The sequence below is a fragment of the Mirounga leonina genome, unplaced genomic scaffold (assembly GCF_011800145.1).
Source record: "Mirounga leonina isolate KUSES-001 unplaced genomic scaffold, KU_Mleo_1.0 Mir_150, whole genome shotgun sequence".
Lineage (NCBI taxonomy): Eukaryota > Metazoa > Chordata > Mammalia > Carnivora > Phocidae > Mirounga > Mirounga leonina.
In genome coordinates, this window is record NW_023270374.1 from 5,545,402 (window position 1) to 5,567,079 (window position 21,678).

At 38.2% G+C, this 21,678-nt stretch overlaps 1 protein-coding gene across 1 annotated transcript in view; it reads right to left on the minus strand.

The window, feature by feature from the left end:
* The window catches only part of CFAP61 (cilia and flagella associated protein 61), a 296,310-nt gene that overhangs the window by 158,674 nt on the left and 115,958 nt on the right, over positions 1-21,678 (minus strand). Inside the window, exons 12-13 of the mRNA XM_035006518.1 lie at positions 13,385-13,511; positions 9,411-9,488 (exon numbers count right to left, since the gene is read on the minus strand). Of these exons, the coding sequence (XP_034862409.1) occupies positions 9,411-9,488; positions 13,385-13,511 (205 nt within the window). The remainder of the gene's footprint in view (positions 1-9,410; positions 9,489-13,384; positions 13,512-21,678) is intronic.

A 21,678-nucleotide genomic window follows, 5' to 3' on the forward strand; every position in this document is an offset into this window, starting at 1 on the left:
GAAACAAACTAATTCTCAAGACAGAAAGCAAACAAACAAAATTTATTTATATCAGAGTACATTTTATCAGTGACACTGGAAGACCATGAGAGTAAAAACATCAAAAATCTGTTGAGAAGTAGTTGGAATAAGAATTTTATATACAGCCTAATGAGTATTCGAGGGTGATGACAAAATGAAAACTTCTTCTATATGTATGGACAAAATGAAAACTTCTTGTATATGTATGCACCTACCACTATTTCTAAAAAAATTATTCAAAGATGTACTGAGTCAAAAAAAAGAAATAAATCCAAAAACAAGAATGGTGTAGGATACATTAATGGAATAAAGCCATATGGTCATCTGAATAAATGCCAAAAGCACATTTGATAAAATTCAACACTCATTCAGAATAACAACTTTTAGTAAAGAAGAAATAGAAGAGAACTTCCTTAACTTGATAAAGGATAGATTACCAGAAGCTTGCAGCAAATATTATATACTAAATGAGGAAAATACAGAATCATTCCTATTAAAATCAAGAACACCACAATAGTACCCATTATAAACACTACTACTCAATGGTATTCTAAACATACAATAAAACTAGAAAAAGAAATAAAATATAAATTTTTTAAAATTTTATTTTATTATGTTATGTTAATCACCATACATTACATCATTAGTTTTTGATGTAGTGTTCCATGATTCATTGTTTGCATATAACACCCAGTGCTCCATTTAGTACGTGCCCTCTTTAATACCCATCACCAGGCTAACCCATCCCCCCACTCCCCTCCCCTCTAGAACCCTCAGTTTGTTTCTCAGAGTCCATAGTCTCTCATGGTTTGTCTCCCCCTCCGATTCCCCCCTTCATTTTTCCCTTCCTGCTATCTTCTTTTTTTTTTTAAACATAAAATATATTATTTGTTTCAGAGGTACAGGTCTGTGATTCAACAGTCTTACACAATTCACAGCACTTACCATAGCATATACCCTCCCCAGTGTCTATCACCCAGCCACCCCAACCCTGCCACCCCTCAACCCTCCAGCAACCCTCAGTTTGTATCCTGAGATTAAGAATTCCTCATATCAGTGAGATCATATGATACATGTCTTTCTCTGATTGACTTATTTCGCTCAGCATAATACCCTCCAGTTCCAACCACGTCGTTGCAAATGGCAAGATTTCATTCCTTTCGATGGCTGCATAATATTCCATTGTATATATATACCACTTCTTCTTTATCCATTCATCTGTTGATGGACATCTTGGCTCTTTCCATAGTTTGGCTATTGTGGACATTGCTGCTATAAACATCGGGGTGGACGTACCCCTTCAGATCCCTACATTTGTATCTTTGGAGTAAATACCCAGTAGTGCAATTACTAGGTCATAGGGTACCTCTATTTTCAATTTTTTGAGGAACCTCCATACTGTTTTCCAGAGTAGCTGCACCAGCTTGCATTCCCACCAACAGTGTAGGAGGGTTCCCCTTTCTCCTCATCCCCACCAACATCTGTCATTTCCTGACTTGTTAATTTTAGCCATTCTGACTGGTATGAGGTGGTATCTCATTGAGGATTTGGATTTCCCTGATGTCGAGTGATGTTGAGCACTTTTTCAAGTGTCTGTTGGCCATTTGGATGTCTTCTTTGGAAAAATGTCTGTTCATGACTTCTGCCCATTTCTTGATTGGATCATTTGTTCTTTGGATGTTGAGTTTGATAAGTTCTCTATAGATTTTGGATATTAGCCCTTTATCTGATATGTCATTTGCAAATAGCTTCTCCCATTCTATCGGTTGTCCTTTGGTTTTGTTGACTGTTTCCTTTGCTTTGCAAAAGCTTTTTATCTTGATGAAGTCCCAATAGTTCATTTTTGCCCTTGCTTCCTTTGCCTTTGGCGATATTTCTAGGAAGAAGTTGCTTCGGCTGAGGTCAAAGAGGTTGCTGCCTGTGTTCTCCTTTAGAATTTGGATGGACTCCTGTCTCACATTGAGGTCTTTCAACCATTTGGAGTCTATTTTTGTGTGTGGTGTAAGGAAATGGTCCAGTTTCATTCTTCTGCATGTGGCTGTCCAATTTTCCCAACACCATTTGTTGAAGAGACTGTCTTTTTTCCATCGGACATTCTTTCCTGCCTTGTCAAAGATGAGTTGACCATAGAGTTGAGGGTCCATTTCTGGGCTCTCTATTCTGTTCCATTGATCTGTGTCTGCTTTTGTGCCAGTACCATACTCTCTTGATGATGACAGCTTTGTAACAGAGCTTAAAGTCCGGAATTGTGATGCCGCCAGCTTTGTTTTTCTTTTTCAACATTCCTCTGGCTATTCGGGGTCTTTTCTGGTTCCATACAAATTTTAGGATTATTTGTTGCATTTCTTTGAAAAAAGTGGGTGGTATTTTGATAGTGATTGCATTGAATGTGTAGATTGCTCTAGGTAGAATTGACATCTTCACAATATTTGTTCTTCCAATCCATGAGCATGGAACGTTTTTCCATTTCTTTGTGTCTTCCTCAATTTCTTTCCTGAGTATTTTATAGCTTTCTGAGTACAGATCCTTTGCCTCTTTGGTTAGATTTATTCCCAGGTATCTTATGGTTTTGGGTGCAATTGTAAATGGGATCGGCTCCTTAATTTCTCTTTCTTCTGTCTTGTTGTTGGTGTATAGGAATGCCACTGAGTTCTGTGCATTGATTTTATATCCTGCCACTTTACTGAATTCCTGTATGAGTTCCAGCAGTTTTGGGGTGGAGTCTTTGGGGTTTTCCACATAAAGTATCATATCATCTGCAAAGAGTGAGAGTTTGACTTCTTCTCTGCCGATTTGGATGCCTTTGATTTCTTTTTGTTGTCTGATTGCTGTGCCTAGGACTTCTAATGCTATGTTGAATAACAGTGGTGATAGTGGACACCCCTGCTGCGTTCCTGACCTTAGGGGGAAAGCTATCAGTTTTTCCCCATTGAGAATGATATTTGCTGTAGGTTTTTCATAGATGGCTTTTATGATATTGAGGTATGTACCCTCTATTCCTATAACCTGAAGAGGTTTGATCAAGAAAGGATGCTGTACTTTGTGAAATGCTTTTTCTGCATCTATTGAGAGGATCATATGATTCTTGTTCTTTCTTTGATTAATGTATTGTATCATGTTGATTGATTTGCAGATGTTGAACCAACCTTGCAGCCCAGGGATAAATCCCACTTGCTCATAGTGAATAATCCTTTTAATGTACTGTTGGATCCTATTGGCTAGTATTTTGGTGAGAATTTTTGCATCCATGTTCATCAAGGATATTGACCTGTAATTCTCCTTTTTGATGGGTTCTTTGGTTTTGGGATCAAGGTAATGGTGGCCTCATAAAACAAGTTTGGAAATTTTCCTTCTATTTCTATTTTTTGGAACAGTTTCAGAAGGATAGGTATTAATTCTTCTTGAAATGTTTGGTAGAATTCCCCTGGGAAGCCATCTGGCCCTGGGCTTTTGTTTGTAGGGAGATTTTTGATGACTGCTTCAATTCTTCGTGGTTATAGGTCTGTTCAGGTTTTCTATTTCTTCCTGGTTCAGTTTTGGTAGTTGATACACTCTAGGAATGCATCCATTTCTTCCAGATTATCTCATTTGCTGGCATAGAGTTGCTCATAATATGTTCTTATAATTGTTTGTATTTCTTTGATTTTGGTTGTGGTGTCTTTCATTCATGATTTTATTTATTTGGGTCATTTCTCTTTTCTTTTTGATAAGTCTGGCCAGGGGGTTATCAATCTTGTTGGTTCTTTCAAAGAACCAGCTCCTAGTTTCATTGATCTGTTCTACTATTCTTTTGGTTTCTATTTCATTGATTTCTGCTCTGATCTTTATTATTTCTCTTCTGCTGGGTTTAGGCTTTATTTACTGATCTTTCTCCAGCTCCTTTAGGTGTAGGGTTAGGTTGTGTATTTGAGACCTTTCTTGTTTCTTCAGAAAGGCTTGTGTTGTTACTTTCCTCTCAGGACTGCCTTTGCTATATCCCAAAGATTTTGAACAGTTGTGTTTTCATTTTCATTTGTTTCCATGAATTTTTTAAATTCTTCTTTAATTTCCCAGTTGACCCATTCATTCTTTAGTAGGGTGCTCTTTAGCCTCCATGTATTTGAGTTCTTTCTGACTTCCCTCTTGTGATTGAGTTCTAGTTTCAAAGCATTGTGGTCTGAAAATAGGCAGGGAATGATCCCAATCTTTTGGTACCAGTTGAGACCTGATTTGTGACCTAGGATGTGATCGATTCTGGAGAATGTTCCATGGGCACTAGAGAAGAATGTGTATTCCGTTGCTTTGGGATGGAATGTTCTGAATATATCTGTGAAGTCCATTTGGTCCAGTGTGTCATTTAAAGTCTTTATTTCCTTGTTGATCTTTTGCTTAGATGATCTGTCCATTTCAGTGAGGGGGGTGTTAAAGTCCCCCATTATTATTGTATTATTGTCAATGTGTTTCTTTGCTTTTGTTATTAATTGCCTTATATAATTCGCTGCTTCCATGTTAGGGGCATAGATATTTACAATTGTTAGATCTTCTTGTTGGATAGATCCTTTAAGTAGGATATAGGTCCTTCCTCATCCCTTATTATAGTCTTTGGTTTAAAATCTAATTTGTCTGATATAAGGATTACCACACCAGCTTTCTTTTGGTGTCTATTAGCATGGTAAATGGCTTTCCACCCCCTCACTTTCAATCTGGGGGTGTCTTTGGGTCTAAAATGAGTCTCTTGCAGACAGCATATTGATGGGTCTTGTTTTTTAATCCAATCTGATAGCCTGTGTCTTTTGATTGGGGCATTTAGCCCATTCACATTCAGGGTAACTATTGAAAAATATGAATTTAGTGCCATTGTATTGCCTGTAAGGTGACTGTTACTGTATATTGTCTGTGTTCCTTTCTGGTCTATGTTGCTTTTAGGCTCTCTCTTTGCTTAGAGGACCCCTTTCAAGATTTCTTGTAGGGCTGGTTTCATGTTTGCAAATTCCTTTAGTTTTTGTTTTTCCTGGAAGCTTTTTATCTCTCCTTCTATTTTCAGTGACAGCCTAGCTGGATATAGTATTCTCAGCTGCATATTTTTCTCATTTAGTGCTCTGAATATATCATGCCAATTCTTTCTGGCCTACCAGGTCTCTGAGGATAAGTCTGTTGCCAATCTAATGTTTCTACCATTGTAGGTTACAGATCTCTTGTCCTGAGCTGCTTTCAGGATTTTCTCTTTGTCTCTGAGACTCGTAAGTTTTACTATTAGATGTTGGGGTGTTGACCTATTTTTATTGATTTTGAGAGGGGTTCTCTGTGCCTCCTGGATTTTGATGCTTGTTTCTTCCCCAAATTAGGGAAGTTCTCTGCTATAATTTGCTCCAATATACCTTCTGCCCCTCTCCCTCTTTCTTCTTCTTCTGGGATCCCAATTATTCTAATGTTGTTTCATCTTATGATACACTTATCTCTCGAATTCTGCCCTCGTGATCCAGTAGTTGCTTATCTCTCTTTTTCTCAGCCTCTTGATTTTCCATCATTTGGTCTTCTATATCACAAATTCTCTCTTCTACCTCATTTATCCTAGCAATTAGAGCCTCCATTTTTTATTGCACCTCATTAATAGCCTTTTTTATTTCAACTTGGTTAGATTTTAGTTCTTTTATTTCTCTAGAAAGGGTTTCTCTAATATCTTCCATGCTTTTTTCAAGCCCAGCTAGTATCTTTAAAATCGTCATTCTGAACTCTAGTTCTGACATCTTACTAATGTCCATATTGATTAGGTCCTTGGCAGTCAGTACTGCCTCTTGTTCTTTTTTTTGAGGTGATTTTTTCCATCTTGTCATTTTGTCCAGAGGAGAACAGGTGAATGAGAGAACAAAATGCTAACAGGGTAACAATGACCCCAGAAAAATATACACTAAACAAAACAGACGAGACCTGAGACCAGGAGAAAAGAAGGGTCTGAAAGAAAAAAGAAAAAAAGAAAAAGATTTAAAAAACAAAATAAAGCAAAACAAAAAAAAAAACAGAATATGATCAAATATGATCAGGCTGGTGCATAGATCAGTGCCACACACTAGATTTTGGGCTCATTTTGGTCTGTTAGAAAAAAGTGCCTCCCAAAATTTTAAAGAAAGAAAAACTTATGTATGTACAAAAATAAGGGTTAATACAATGAAGGATGGAATATGACTGTAAAGATAAAAATTATAAAAGATTTTATAAAAGGAATTGATAAAAAGTTGGTTGAAAAAAGAAAGAAGAGGATTTAAAAAAAAGGGGGGGAGAGAATGTGATCAGGCAGGAGACTAGAACAAAGCCATACACTAGAGATTTAGGGTATATTTTTGTCTGTTAGAAGAAACTATATCCCAAAATTTTAAAGAGAGAACAACTTATATATATATATATATATATATAACATATATATATATATATCAAAATAAGTTTAACTACTATGAAGGGATAGAATATGACTCTAAAAATAAAAAATAAAAAAGATTTTTTAAAAAAGGGATTGATAAGATGTTGAAGATGGGAAAAAGAAAAATTCAAAAAATATAGAAAAAGAAAATTAAAAAAATTAACTTTGAAAGACTAAAGAATCATGGGGCAAAAGCCATGAATTCTATGTGCAGTATTCCCCTAGTGCTGGAGTTCTGCCATTCTCATTGATCGGTAAACTTGGTCTTGGCTGGCTGTTCTCGCTGATCTTCTGAGGGAGGGGCCCATTGCCGTGGTTCCCAAATGTCTTTGCCGGAGGCAGAATTGCCCCACCCTTGCCGGTCTGGGCTAAGTAACCTGCTCCGGTTTGCTCTCAGGAGCTTTTGTTCCCTGCAAGTTTCCCGTACAGCTTTGGAGGACGAGAGTGAAAATGGCGGCCTCCCAATCTCCACCCCAGAGGACCCAAGAATTCGGGCCCTGCTCCTCAGTGCACCCCCAGAGAAAAGCCGTCAGTCACTCCCGTCTCCCCGGTCTCTGGCCGCACTCCGTGCTCACCCGGCCTGTGACCGAGCGTTTCTATCTCTGGCACCCGACCCCGTGTGGAGTCTCCAAACCCAGCAGATCCCTGCGGTGCGCTCCTGTGCCTCTCCTCCTGGTGGAGGAAGGGGAGTCTCCCCGGATCTGCCACTTGTTGGGTCCCTGCTGGAGGAGCAGTGGCCTGACTGTGCTGCAGATCATGGTTTATGGCAACCCTGAGCTGAGAGCCCGCTCCTCGGCTCCGTCTCTGCAGCTGGCTTCCCAGCTCTGATACCTGGGAGCTCTGCCGCACTCAGGCACCCCCAGTCTTTCTGTGACCCTGAGGGTCCTGAGACCACGCTGTCCTGCGAGAATTCCACCCCCCACTTAGCCACTGGAGAGATGTCCCTCAGCAGAGCCAACTTCTAAAAGTTCCCATTTTGTGCTCCATGGCTCGATGACTTGCCAGAAGCGGCCAACAGAGACCCCCTCCCCCGGCTGCTATCTTCCCGAATATCGCCTCAGATTCACTTCTCCACACGTCCTACCTTCCAGAAAGTGGTTGCTTTTCTGTTCAGAGTTGTTGCTATTCTTTTCTTCGATCTCCTGTTGAGTCTGTAGGTGTTCAGAATGGTTTGATCCCTATCTAGCTGAATTTCTGGGACCAGACGAAATTTAGGTCTCCTACTCCTCCGCCATCTTGCTCCTCCTCCAAAATATAAATATTTTTAAAAGGAGGTGTGGCAGATTCTATTTTCCAAAGACGGTCACAAGAGTAATTTGCATTCCAAATGCTCTTTGGTAGACAGACCTTGCCATACCCACATCAAGAAGTGGAGTCCATTTCTCCAACCCTGGAATCTGAGCATGCTCTGTAACTGCTTTGGCCAATAGAATATGGTAGAAATGATGCTGTACTAGAAAAGAGAATCAATTGAAAACTCTCAGAACTAGTAAGAGACTTCCAAAACGTGGCTGGAAATAAGATCACAATTACAAAAATTATTATTTTTCTCACATACCAAAATAAACATTTAGAAAGTACAATGAAAAAAAAAGTATCTAATCACAATACCCAGAAAAATATAAAACAAGTAGAAATAAATCATAAATGTCTAGGACTGTATCAGTCAGGGTCTCAGCAGGAAACAGATGGTATGTTCAAATTAGGATAACTGGAGGTGGGTTTAACAAAAAGACTTTTTACAAGAAGGGGCAGGGCATAGGGAAACCAGTAAGGATGGTGTAGCAGCAACTGCAAGCTATCACCACCCTAGGTGGGTGGCATGGGAGGTACCAGTTACTAGAGTCCAAATTGAGAGGGTCCTGGAGAAAAGGCCACCTTGGAAAGGTCAGGGAACTCAATGGAGACACCAGCCAGCTCAAGGCATCCCAACCTCACTCTCCTCCCTTCCTCTCCTCAGGGCTCCCCATTGGCCAAACCCAATTAGAAGCTGAGGGGTGAAGGCACCCATGATGTTGCCTACCAGGTCAGGCTCCCTGGGACAGTACAGGGCAGAGAGTGAACCTATAGGGGCAAACAAAATACCTGGCACAAGAAACCTGTATGCTAAAAGCCACAAAACTTTAGTGAAGAACCCAAAAGAATTCAACACCACCACCACCAAAACAGGAAGCCATGTTCCTAGAAAGTCTCAGTATTTTAATTGTCGATTCAGCCTAAATTGTTCTATAAAAACCACGAAGGTGCAAATAAGTTCATAGTAAGTGTTAGAAGGCTTATCTGAAAGAGGAAATGTCTTATTAAAAGCAAGAGAATTTATTAAAAAAAAAAAAGATAAGTGAGAAAAGACTCCCCTACAAGATATACCAGACATGATAATACAACAGATATTGACAAATGAATCCATGGAACAGAACAGGAGAATTTAAAAATAGAGACAGGCACATGGAAATTTAATGTAAAGGTGGCATTTTAAATCAGCAGGAAAAGAATGAACTGTTTAGCAGTAAATATTTAGGAAAAACTGGTTGTGCATTAGGAAAAAAATAAAATTACTTGTCCAATTCACCATACACGCGCACACGCACACACCCACACCCACCCACACACACCCACACACACACACACACTGCATGTAATTAAGTGCAAGGAAGACTGTAGGAATGGACTGATGCCCAACTATTAATAGTAGTAATCCTTTGGGGAGAGCAGTAAGACTTTGGGGGGGTCCTAATGGAAGGTTATTTGAATTTTTAAAATGTGAATGTTTTCATGTATTCTCTGTCATATTTTAAACTGAAAAAGAAATGGGAAATTCAAAGTCAACCAAGTGGGATGCAAGCAGATGATGATTTATATCCTTCCAAAAAATGTATAGCCTTCAAAAAAAAGGTCATTCGTATTAAATATGCAAAAATGAAAAAGAGGCATTGTGTGCTAATTCATGATATAAAAAGGCACAATCCAGGAAATCAATGTCTATTTTGCAATTTACCATTTCATCTCTGATAACTGCAATGCCAACTATTTGTTCTGTGACTTCAGCTACAAATGCCTTCATTGGTGTTCCATCCTGAAAAGATAAGCATGGATTTTAAGACCCTTAAAAATATAACTATCAAGGTTTCTCTAAGGAGTCAGTCGTGGGCCTTAAGCATGGCCACCTAATGACAATGACAGTCAGAGCCAACATCCATCAGTACTTACCTTTGGACCATGTACTAAGTTAAATGTCTTCCCTGTGTTCACTGAATCCTCATTCCTACAAGGTAAATATTATCACTACCTCTATTTCACTTACAAGAAAATAAGGCTTGGGGGGCTGAGGAACATGCCAAGACTTCCAGCTAGTAAGGGATGAATCTGTGATTCAAACCACAGTCCCTTTGACTTTGAATCCATTTTCTTTAGCTCTACATCAGTGGTTCTCAAAAATTATGATCTCAGGACCCTATTCCCTGAGGACTCCAAAGAGCATGGAGTAGTGTGTTAAAGCTATCTATTGGTAGTTTCTGTATTAGAAATTAAAACCGAGAAAAAATTTAATTTGTTTATTCATTTTTGTTTAATTTACTAATTAAAACAAAATTTAAAATTTGACAAAAATATTTAGAGAGGAGAGTAGCATTGTTTTATATTTTTGCAAATCTCTTTAATGTCTGGCTTAATGGAAGGCAGCTGGATGCTCATATCTACTTCTGCATTCAATCTGTTGCAATATGTTATTTTGGTTGAAATAAATGAAAAAAAAAATCTGTCTTCACAAAGATACAGAGTTGGAAAGCAGAGAAGTATTTAAACAACTGTTTTAGATAATTATAGATATTCTTCTCTGATGATCCACCAAAACTCAACAAGTGGTACTGTTTTAAAGATGAGCTGCAATGTGGAATCTGAAACCATATCAATAAATTGGTATACATTGTCACATTAAAACCCATCCGTCTATTCTGCTGTTTGAATGAATCTTTTACTATGTGTGATTTTGTAACATCATGTTTTATCTAGAAAATATTGGTTCACCAAACTTACACATATTTCCCAAATGTTGACCTATGACAAAATATCAAAGCATCACATTTGATAATATCATCACCAGCCTCATCAGAACAATTTTTAAGTTTTTGGAAGCTGTCAAGCTCATGATGAGAGATACTGATTTTCCAAAATTCTGATTTTTTATTGAAAGCTTGGATTTTATCAGAGGGAACAAATGCTGTCGGTTGTTTCCTTGGAGAGACAGCCTCACTTCATTCATTTTTAAGAAAACGTCTGGTCTCCAAGACCGAATAACCACATTTTGTCTGCCAGCTGTTCTTTCAAGTAAAAATGGTGTTGCAGGAGAACAGTGGCTGGGTCAGCATGAAGATCAAATAATTGCAGAAATGCTTTCTCTTGAAACAAGCAACAACTTCAGTCTACAGCAGAAGAGCATTATGTGCATTTCTCATTTTTTTGTCACAACAGAACATTGAAAATATAGGTACCTAAGGATTGAAGTTTAATAAAGTTAATAATTTTTACTGCTTCAAGTGAAACTAGCTTTTCCTTTTTTTTAATTGAAATTTATATGGAGATAGCTGCAGACTCACAAGCAATTTTAAGAAATAATACAGAGAAATTCCTTGTACATGTTGCCCAGTATCCCATCATGATAATGTTCTGCAAAACTCTAGTATATTATGACAAGCAGGGAATGCACATTGCTATGATTGTGTGTATGTGTATCAAGTTCTACACAATTTTATACCCTGTAGAGGTTCATGTATCCACCACCACAGTCAAGAGACTGAACGATTCCAACACAAAGATCCCTTGGGTTGCCCTACAAGAACCATACCCATCTACTCCCTGTCCTCCTCTTGTCCTTAACCCCTGGCAACACATAATCTCTTCTCCATTTCTAAAATTGTGTTATTTCAAAAATGCCAAATAGGTGGAATTATATAGTATGTAACCTTTAGGGTTTGGCTCCCTCCCATCCCCCAGCTCAGCGCAATTCTCTGCAGATTCATCCAAGTTGATGCATGCATCAACAATGCATTCCTTTGTATTGTTAAGTATTACTCCATGGCATGGATGTGCCACAGTTTACCCACTCACCTGTTGAAGGACATCTGGGCCAATTCTGACTGCTTATGAACAATCGTGTACAAGTCTTCATTTCTCTGGGATAAATGCCCAGGAGTGCAATTACTAGGTCATATGATTGTTGCTTTGAGGTTTTTGAAGAAACAGCCAAAATGTCTTCCAGAGCAATGGTATCATTTTACATTCCCACTGGCAACATATAAATGATCCTATTTCCCTGCATCCTCCCTAGCATTTAGTGGTGCCTCTCTTTGTGTTTTAGCCAGTCTGTTGATGTGCAATGCTATCTTCACTAGGCTCTCTTTTCCCTATTGTTACTATGAGTGAATGGCGATGAAGAAACCGATGAAATCTGGTGCCCACTGCCTTGATCCACACCGAGGCTCCCAAGGTTTACCCACCACTGCATTTGCACCATCAGTGTGAATATCAATACAGTGGAAAAGGAAAATAGTTCCTTATTCTTATTATGCAAATAGTTTTCACTTCACAGAACCCCCCTGAAAATTGATGTCTCAGAGACCCCTATGACTCCTTAAACCCCACTTTAAGAACAGGGTGATACATCATACTGCATTGGCAGGTCAGGAGGGAAGGAGCAAATAAATGAAAAACAAAAAACAAAAAACCCAAAAAGATCAAGACAAACCAAAACAGAAAACATGTGCTAGAGAGAAGTTTTATTTTAATTTGATGTCTTGATAAATATTAAATATTTCACTGTGTTCAGGTGTTTGGTGTCTCCCTCTTGATGACTAAAATTTAACTAAAGTGCTTATTCAAAAGAGCCAATAACTGGAAACTCCCCCAAATGACAGTAGAAAGAAGAAATAAGTTGTGGCATCTTCATGCAATGAAATACTTTACAGCACAATATGGGTGAATCTCACAAACACAGTGCTGAGCAAAAAAACCTGATACCAGAAAACATACTATGTGATCCCTTTAAATAAAGTTCAAAAACAGGCATAACCAATTTATGATCTTAGAAGTTAAGGTGGTATTAACCTGAGGAGAAAGTAACTGAATGGGAGCATGAAGGGGACTTCAGGCAGGTTGGGGTTAGTCTGTTTCCTGAAACAGGTGCTCATTAATTACATGGTATATTCAAATTGTGAATCTATCCAGCTGTTTATTGGTTATAGTTCAATAAAACTTTTTTTTCAAAATAAAATTTATCACAAAAGTAACTAAGCATTTCTCTAACTACATGCACTGTTCCATGTCTGGTTAAGTAAACTGTCATGGTCCTTAAGAAAGCAGCATTAACATTAGGACCACTGCTAGCTTGTCCTTTGCAAGGGCAAAAGTACAGTATAGTTACTATACTAGAAAGAGAACCTAACACTGGTCATACAGGTGTTTGACAGCCCATCCATTACCTGAGAATGTAGGCAGCTCAACAAAAAAGTCTAGACAGAATCACCAACCAGTAGGGTCAAATGGGGTCCCACTGTCCTAAGTCTGATATCCAGTGTTCCTGGGTGAGCACCAGGCACCCACAGATTCCTGAGCTACCATTCCCTAACCTCAGTCAGATCTGCCTATTCTAAGTCCTGAGATCTATCCTATTCTGGGATACTTGTCTGGATCAAGTCCACATTTTCCATGCCTGTGATAAGGATTTAGAATATCTGATCAGCACCCCACCTTGGGGCCACCAGTGAAGAGAACACCCTCACATCCTTAAACCCCAGTCTCCTTTGTTTTTCTTTTCTTGCTCCCATCTTCCAACCTCACCTCCCCCACTTCCCACTGTGCAATTCTCCAACTATCTCCAACTGGGATCCAAGGAAACTTTAAGGTTGATCCTACGTGGGTCATAATGGCCCATATCACAAGGAGAAGGAAACCAATCTCGTCATGGCAGGTACTTACATCATCTCTGCGAGCCTCATTGTATTGCTTTAAATCCTCCAATATACTTTTATTCAGCATGAGAGTGCTAACAAGATTTTCAACACCAGGAGTATCCAACAAAGTGGCTAATCTTATTTTAATAGACCTAGATGAGGAGAGATACTTTTTTTTAGGTTAAAATACTAAAATATGTATTCCCTCCCAAAATGAAGACAAAATTATAAAATATCACATAAAATAAATATCCAGTAAAGTATATATTTTATATATATATGTTTATATATATGTTTATATATATATGATATTAGGGTTTGATTAATTATAAAAGTAACTCATTTCATTCTAAAAAACCTGTAAAACACATGCAAAATAGTGCAAAGAAGAAGGTAAAAATCACTGATATTTTCATTAACCAGAGAAAATACAAAGTTACATTCCAAATGCATCTAATTTGAAATGTGCAGAAAGATGGGGCAATCTAAGATGGAGACATAGGAAGATCCTGAACTCATCTCCCACAGACACACTGCTACATATGGAGTAATTCTCTCTGAAAAAGACCTTAAAACTAGCTGAATGGTGCCTTCACAACAGGCAATAAAGGGCCACATCAAAATGGAAGGAGAGGCAGAGACACAGTCTTGCCAAAAACCTCACCCTGGCACAGTGACCCATGATTGGGAGAGATCTCATGAATATGGAGCTTCTCCTTGAGGATTAAGGGGTTAGTGCCCCACATCAGATACCCCAATCCTCGGGACCTGCACCAAAGAGATGAGCCCCCTAAACACCTGTCTTTGCAAACCACTGGGGCTTATACCTGTAGAGACCTGAAGGGCTGAAGGGACATAAAGATATTGCTCTTGAAGGGGTCACATGCAGACTCACTCACCCAGTGCAAAAGCAGCAGTTTGAAAAGTACCTACACTATGTAAAGGAGATTCATTTGCTAATTCTAAAGCATCTGCTGGAGGGGGTAGGAGCCTGCTGGAACTCTCTCCAGGGACAGAGGCCCTGGAAGGTGTCATTTTTATGCTGCTGTTTACTTTGCTAGTGCCAGGAGGCACACACAGTCCCTGCACTATTCTACTGCCCCACTAAAACCAGGAGACACATGTGGCCCTGTGCTCTCTTTCTGCCCACTAAAGCTGGCAGGCACACCCCAGCCCTGCACTGTTCTGCTGCCTTGCTAAAACTCTCAGGCATGCGCAGTCCACACAGGGGTCTCTCCTGGATCACCTGACTTTGGTCGCCAGGGAGGCTTGTGTTCTTGGGTCCCACGGGACTGTAACAATCACAGAGACAGTTCTTGGCATGATAGCACCCCCAGGGCACTGCACAGACGGTGGACTGAAACACACCCCAGTCTTTCTGTGAAAAAGGCCTATGTACTTGTCCTGGAGCTCCAGCCTGAAGGGCAGGCCTCAGGTTCACCACACATCTAGCAGCTATGGAATATTCTCAGAGAAAGTAGGCCAGGGGATGCCAGCTTTGTGCTCTCACTCAGCCTTGCTACAACTTGCCAGTAACTCCCAGAAAAGAGCTTATACACTCATTTGAAGCCCCAAATTTTATAAATGTCACCCAAGAGACACCTCCAAACTACCTGGTCTGAAGGCCAGCAGGATTTATGATTGTAGTCCCACAGAACTGCATGTATTTGCATACTTTGAAAGCTGCTGCTTGAGGGTCTGGCTTCCAATTAGCCTGAAAGTCAGCAATGAATGAATTCTCCCTTTGGAACACTGACAGGCTTGGCACACTCTCAATAACTGGGACATATCAAGAATAAATCAGGCTGCTTGGACAATCACAAAGGGTGGAGAGACAAGCAAGAGCTAGGGCAAGGTTAAACAATAGGTTCCTCCCCTATACAAGGTCACTCCTTCAAGACTGAGAAAGGTAGCTGTTTTGCCTAAAACAGAAACAAACACAGACAGAGTCAAGCAAAATGAGTAAACAGGAATATGTTTCAAATGAAAGAACAAGAAAAAACCTCAGAAAAACTCTTAATGAAATGAAGATAAGTAGCTTACCTGATTAAGAGTTCAAAGTAATGGTCATAAAGATGCTCACCAAACTTGGGAGAAGTATGAATGACCACAGTGAGAACTTCAACAGAGATAGGCAATAAAGGAAAGTACCAAACAGAAGTCACAGAGCTGAAGAATACAATAACTGAACTGAAAAATATACTAGAGGGGTTCACCAGCAGACTAGATGAAGCAGAAGAAAGAATCAGTGATGTAGAAAATAGGGCAGTGGAACTCACCCACACTTAGCAGTGAAGAGAAAAAGGAATGTAAAAAGTGAAGATAGCTTAAGGGACCCATGGGACAACATCAAACAGAATAACGTTCGCACTATAAGAGTCCCAGAAGAAACAAGAAAGAGAACGGGGCAAAAAACTTATTTGAAGAAACAATGGCTGAGAACTTTCCTAACCTGGGGAAGGAAACACATATCCAAATCCAGGAAGCCCAGAATGTTCCAAATCAGATGAACTCAAAAAGATCTACACTAATACACATTATAATTAGAATGCCAAAAGTTAAAGATAAAGAGAGAATCTTAAAAGCAGCAGGAGAAAAACAACTTGCTATGTACAAGGGAACCACCCTAAGACGATCAGTAGATTTTTCAGCAGAATCTTTACAGGCCTGAAGGGAGTGACAGGACACATGGAAAGTGCTGAAAGGAACATACTTCCAACCAAGAAACCTCTGCCCACCAAGGCTATCATTCAGAATTGAGAGATGAAGAATTTCCCAGACAAGCAAAAGCTAAAGGAGTTCATCGCCACTAAACTGGCCTTATAAGAAATATAAGAAAGCAACAAGAAAACATATGAAAGTAAAAATCTCACTGGTAAAGGTAAACATATAGCAAAGGTAGTGGATTAATCACTTAATAAAGCTAGTATGAAGGTTAAAAACCAAAAGTAGTAAGAATAATTATAACTTCTATGATTAGTTAAGGGATACACAAAATAAGAAGATGTAATATGTGACATCAAAAACACAAAACATGGGGTGGAGGGAATAAAAATGTAGACCTTTAGAATGCATATATATATACACACACTAGTGCCCCTTCTTTTCAGCTTAAAAGAGTCCCTTTACATCTTTCCTGTAAAAAAGACTCACTTCAGAAATAAGGACATACACGGACTGAAAGTGAAGGGATGGAAAAAGATGTTCCATGCAAATAGAAATTAAAAAAAAAAAAAAAGCTGGAGTTATATCAGGCAAAGCTCTAGCTATATCAGACAAAACAGGCTTTAAAACAAAGACTGTAATAAAAGATAAAGAAGTACATTAAATAATGATAAAGGGGTCAATCTAACAAGAGGATATAACATTTGTAAATATTTATGCACCTAACAGAGAAGCACCTAAATGGGAGAAATTTATAGCAATACATTTATAGCAGGAGACTTTAATACCCCACTACATTAGTGGATCATCCAGACAGAAAATAAAAAAGGAAACATCAGCGTTAAATGACTTACTGGACCAGATGGACTTAATGTAAAGATACACAAAACATTCAATCCAAAAGCAGCAGAATACACCAACTGCACCTGGAACATTCTCCAAGACAGATCATATGCTAGGCTACAAAACAAATTTAAATAAATTTAAGAAGATTGAAATCATATCAAACATCTTTCCAACCACAATGGTATGAAACAAGAAAGTTATTACAAGAAGAGAACTGGAAAAATCACTAACACATGGAAATCAAACAACATGCTGCTGAACAACCAATGAATCAACAAATAAACCAAAGGACAAACCAAAAAATACCTTGAGACAAATGAAAATGGAAATACACCATACTGAAATCTATGGGATTCAGCAAAAGCAGTTCTAAGAGGAAGTTCATAGTGATAAAGGCCTAACTCAAGAAACAAGAAAAATCTCAAATAATCTAATTTACACCTAAAGGAACTAGAAGAAGAAAAAATGAAGCCCAAAGTTAATTGAAGGAAATATCAGAAATAGCAGATATCTGAAAGATCAGAACAGAAATAAACAAAATGGAGACTAAAGAGACAATAGAAAATGTCAATGAAATTAAGAGCTGGTTCTTTGAAGAGATAAAACTGGAAAACCTTTAGCTAGACTCACCAGGAAAAAAGAGAGGGCTCAAATAAATAAAATCAGAAATGAAAGAGAAGTTACAACTGATACTGCAGAGAAACAAAGAATCATAAGGGACTACTATGAATAATTACAGGCCAACAAACTGGACACCCTGGAAGAAATGGATAAATTACTAGAAACATACACTCTTCTAAGACCAGATCATGAAGAAATAGAAAATCTGAACAGACTGATTACTAGTAAGGAAATTGAATCAGTAATTAAAAAAAAAAAAAAATCTCTCAACAAACAAAAGCCAAGGACCAGACAGCTTCACTGGTGAATTCTACCAAACATTCAGAGAAGATTTAATACCAATCCTCGCAAAGCGAAGGAAACAATCAACAAAACTAAAAGGCAGCCTACAGAATGGGAGAAGATATTTGCAAATGACATACCTGATAAATGGTTAGTACCCAAAATCTATAAACTTATCGAACTCAACACCCACAAAACAAATAATCCAGTTAAGAAATGGGCAGAAGACATGAATAAACATTTTTCCAAAGAAGACAACTAGATGGCCAACAGAAACATGAAAAGATGCTCAACATCACTCATCATCAGAGAACTACAAATCAAAACCACAATGAGATACCACCTCACACCTGTCAGAATGGCCAAAATTAACACAGGAAACAACAGATGTTGGCGAGGATGTGGAGGAAGGGGAACCCTGATGGGAATGCAAACTGGTGCAGCCACTCTGGAAAACAGTATGGAGGTTCCTCAAAAAGTTAAAAATAGAGCTACCCTATGATCCAGCAATTGTACTACTAGGTATTTACCCAAAGGATACAAAAATACTGATTCAAAGGGCACATGCACCCTGATATTTACAGCAGCATTATCAACCATAATTATGGAAAGAGCCCAAATGTCCATCGACTGATGAATGCATAAAGAAAATGTAATACACACACACACACGTACATATATATACATATACACTCACACAATGGAATATTAGTCATCAAAAAGAATGAAACCTTGCCATTTGCAATGATATGGATGGAAGTAGAATGTATTATGCTAAGCGAAATAAGTCAGTCAGAGAAAGACAAATACCATATGATTTCACTCATGTGGAATTTAAGAAACAAAACAGATGAACATAAGGGAAGAGAAAAAAAAGAGAGGGAAACGAATCATGAGATTCTTATCTATAGAGTACAAACTGAGGGTTGATGGAGGGGAAGTGGAGAGGGTATGGGATAAATGGGTGGTGGGTATTACGGAGGACCCTTGTGTTGCACACTGAATGTTATATGTAAGTGATAAATCACTAAATTCTACTCCTGAAACCGACATTACAATATATGTTAACTAACTAGAATGTAAATAAAAATTTGAAAAAAGAAAAAAAATTAAAACAATTTAAAAAAATACCAATCCTTAAACTTTTCCAAAAAACTGAAGAAGACAGTATACTTACAAACTCATTTTAGGAGGCCAGCATTACCCTGATACCAAAACTAGACAAAGACAACACAAAAAAAGAAAATTAAAGGCCAATATCCCTGATAAACATAGATGCAAAAATCCTCAACAAACTATTAGCAAACAGAATTTAACAATACATAAAGAGGATCATACACCATTATCAAGGGGGATTTATTCCAGAGATGCAAGAATGGTTCAATGTGGGGCACCTGGGTGGCTCAGTCGTTAAGCATCTGCCTTCAACTCAGGTCCTGATCCCAGGGTCCTGGGATCGAGCCCCGCATCAGGCTCCCTGCTCTGCGGGAAGCCTGCTTCTCCCTCTCCCACTCCCCCTGCTTGTGTTCCCTCTCTCGCTGTTTTTCTCTCTGTCAAATGAAGAAATAAAATCTTAAAAAAAAAAAAAAAGGAATTGTTCAATGTCCACAAATCAATCAATGTGATATACCACATTAACAAAATGAAGGATAAAAATCATACAATCTGTTCAATAGATGCAGAAAAAGCATATGACAAAATTCAACATCTATTCATGATAAAAACTTTCAACAAAGTGGGAAGAGGGAACGTATCTCAACATAATAAAGGCTAGATATGACAAATCCACAGCTAAGATCATACTCAATGGTGAAAAACTGTTCTCTAAGATCAGGAACAAAACAAGAATGCCTATACTCACCATTTTTATTAAATATAGTACTGGAAGTCCTAGCCAGAGCAATTAGGCAAGAAGAAGAAATAAAAGACATCCAAACTGGAAAGAAAGAAGTGAAACTGTCACTATTTGCTAATGACTGATTTTACATATGGAAAACCCAAAAGACCACCAAAAAACTGTTAGTACTAATAAATAAATTCTGTAAAGTTGCATGATACAAAATCAATACACAAAAATCTATTGCATTTCTATACACTAATAATGAACTATCAGAAAGAAAAATTAAGAAAATATCTCATTTACAATTGCATCAAGAGAATAAAATACCTAAAAATAAATTTAACCAAGGAGGTGAAAGACCTGCATGCTGAAAAGAATAATACATTGATGAAAGAAATTGAAGTCACGAATAAATGGGAAGATACTCCATGCTCATGGGTTGGAAGAATCAATATTGTTCAAATGTCCATATTACCCAAAGCAATCTACAGATTCAATGCAATCCCTATCAATATTCCAATGACATTTTCCTAGAAATAGAACAAATATTCCTAAAATTTGTATGGAACCACAAAAGACCCTAAGTAGCCAAAGCAATCTTGAGAAAGAACAAAGCCAGAGGCATCATGCTCTCTGATTTCAAACTATATTACAAAGCTACAGTATTCATAAAAGTATAGTATTGGCATAAGACAAACAGATAGATCAATAGAACAGAATAGTGAGCCCAGAAATTAACCCATGTTTACATGGTCACTTAATATATGACAAAGGAGGCAAGAATATACAATGGGTAAAGAATAATCTCTTTGGTAAATAGTATTGAGAAAACTGGACAGCCACATGCAAAAGAATGAAACTAGATCACTATCTTACACCACACACAAAAATTAACACAAAATGCATTAAAGACTTTAATATAAGACCTGAAACCATAAAACTCTTAGAAGAAAACATATGTGGTGAGCTCCTTGACCTTGGACTTGGCAATGATTTTTTGAAACTGAATACAAAAGCAAAGGCAGGGGTGCCTGGGTGGCTCAGTCATTAAGTGTCTGCCTTTAGCTCAGGTCATGGATCCTGGGATCGAGCCCCACATCGGGCTCCCTGCTCCGCGGGAAGCCTGCTTCTCCCTCTCTCACTCCCCCTGCTTGTATTCCCTCTCTCGCTGTCTCTCTCTCTCTGTCAAATAAATAAATGAAAACCTTTAAAAAAAAAAAAAAAAGCAAAGGCAACAAGTGCAAAAATAAACAAGTGGGACTACATCAAATTAAAAAGAAGAGGAAGTTCATAGTGACAAAGGCCTAACTCTGAAAGGAGAACATATTTGCAAATCATATATCTAATAAGGGGTTTATATTTAAAATGTATAAAGAACTCATGCAACACAATAGCAAAAAATATCTGATTTAAAAATGGGCAGATTATCTGAATAGACAGTTTTCCAAAGAAGATAGACAGGTGACCACCAGACACAGCAAGTCAAAACCACAGTGAGATGTCACCTCACACTTGTAATAAGGGCTATTATAAAAATTAAAGAGTGGCACCTGGGTAGCTCAGTCGGTTAAGCAGCTGCCTTTGGCTCAAGTCATGATCTCAGGGTCCTAGGATCGAGCCCTGCATTGGGCTTTCTGCTCAGCGTGGAGTCTGCTTCTCCACCCTCCTTCTGCCCCTCCCCCTGCTTATGCTCTCTCTCTCTCTCAAATAAATAAATTTTAAAAACCTTTAAAAAAAAGAAATAAGTGTTGGCAAGGTTGTAGAGAAAAGGGATCCCTCATGCACTATTGGTGGGAATGTAAATTGATGCAGCTGCTATGGAAAACAGTGTGGAGGTTCCTCAAAAAATTAAAAATAGAACTACATATAATCCAGCAACTCCATTTCTGGGTATTTATCCCAAAAAACGAAAACATAAATTCAAAAAGATACATGCACCCCTATATTCATTGGAGCATTATTTATAATAGTCAAGATATGGAAACAAGTATCCATTAATGGATGGATGGATAAAGAAGATGTGGTATATATACAATGGAATATTACTTAGCCATAAAAAAGAATGT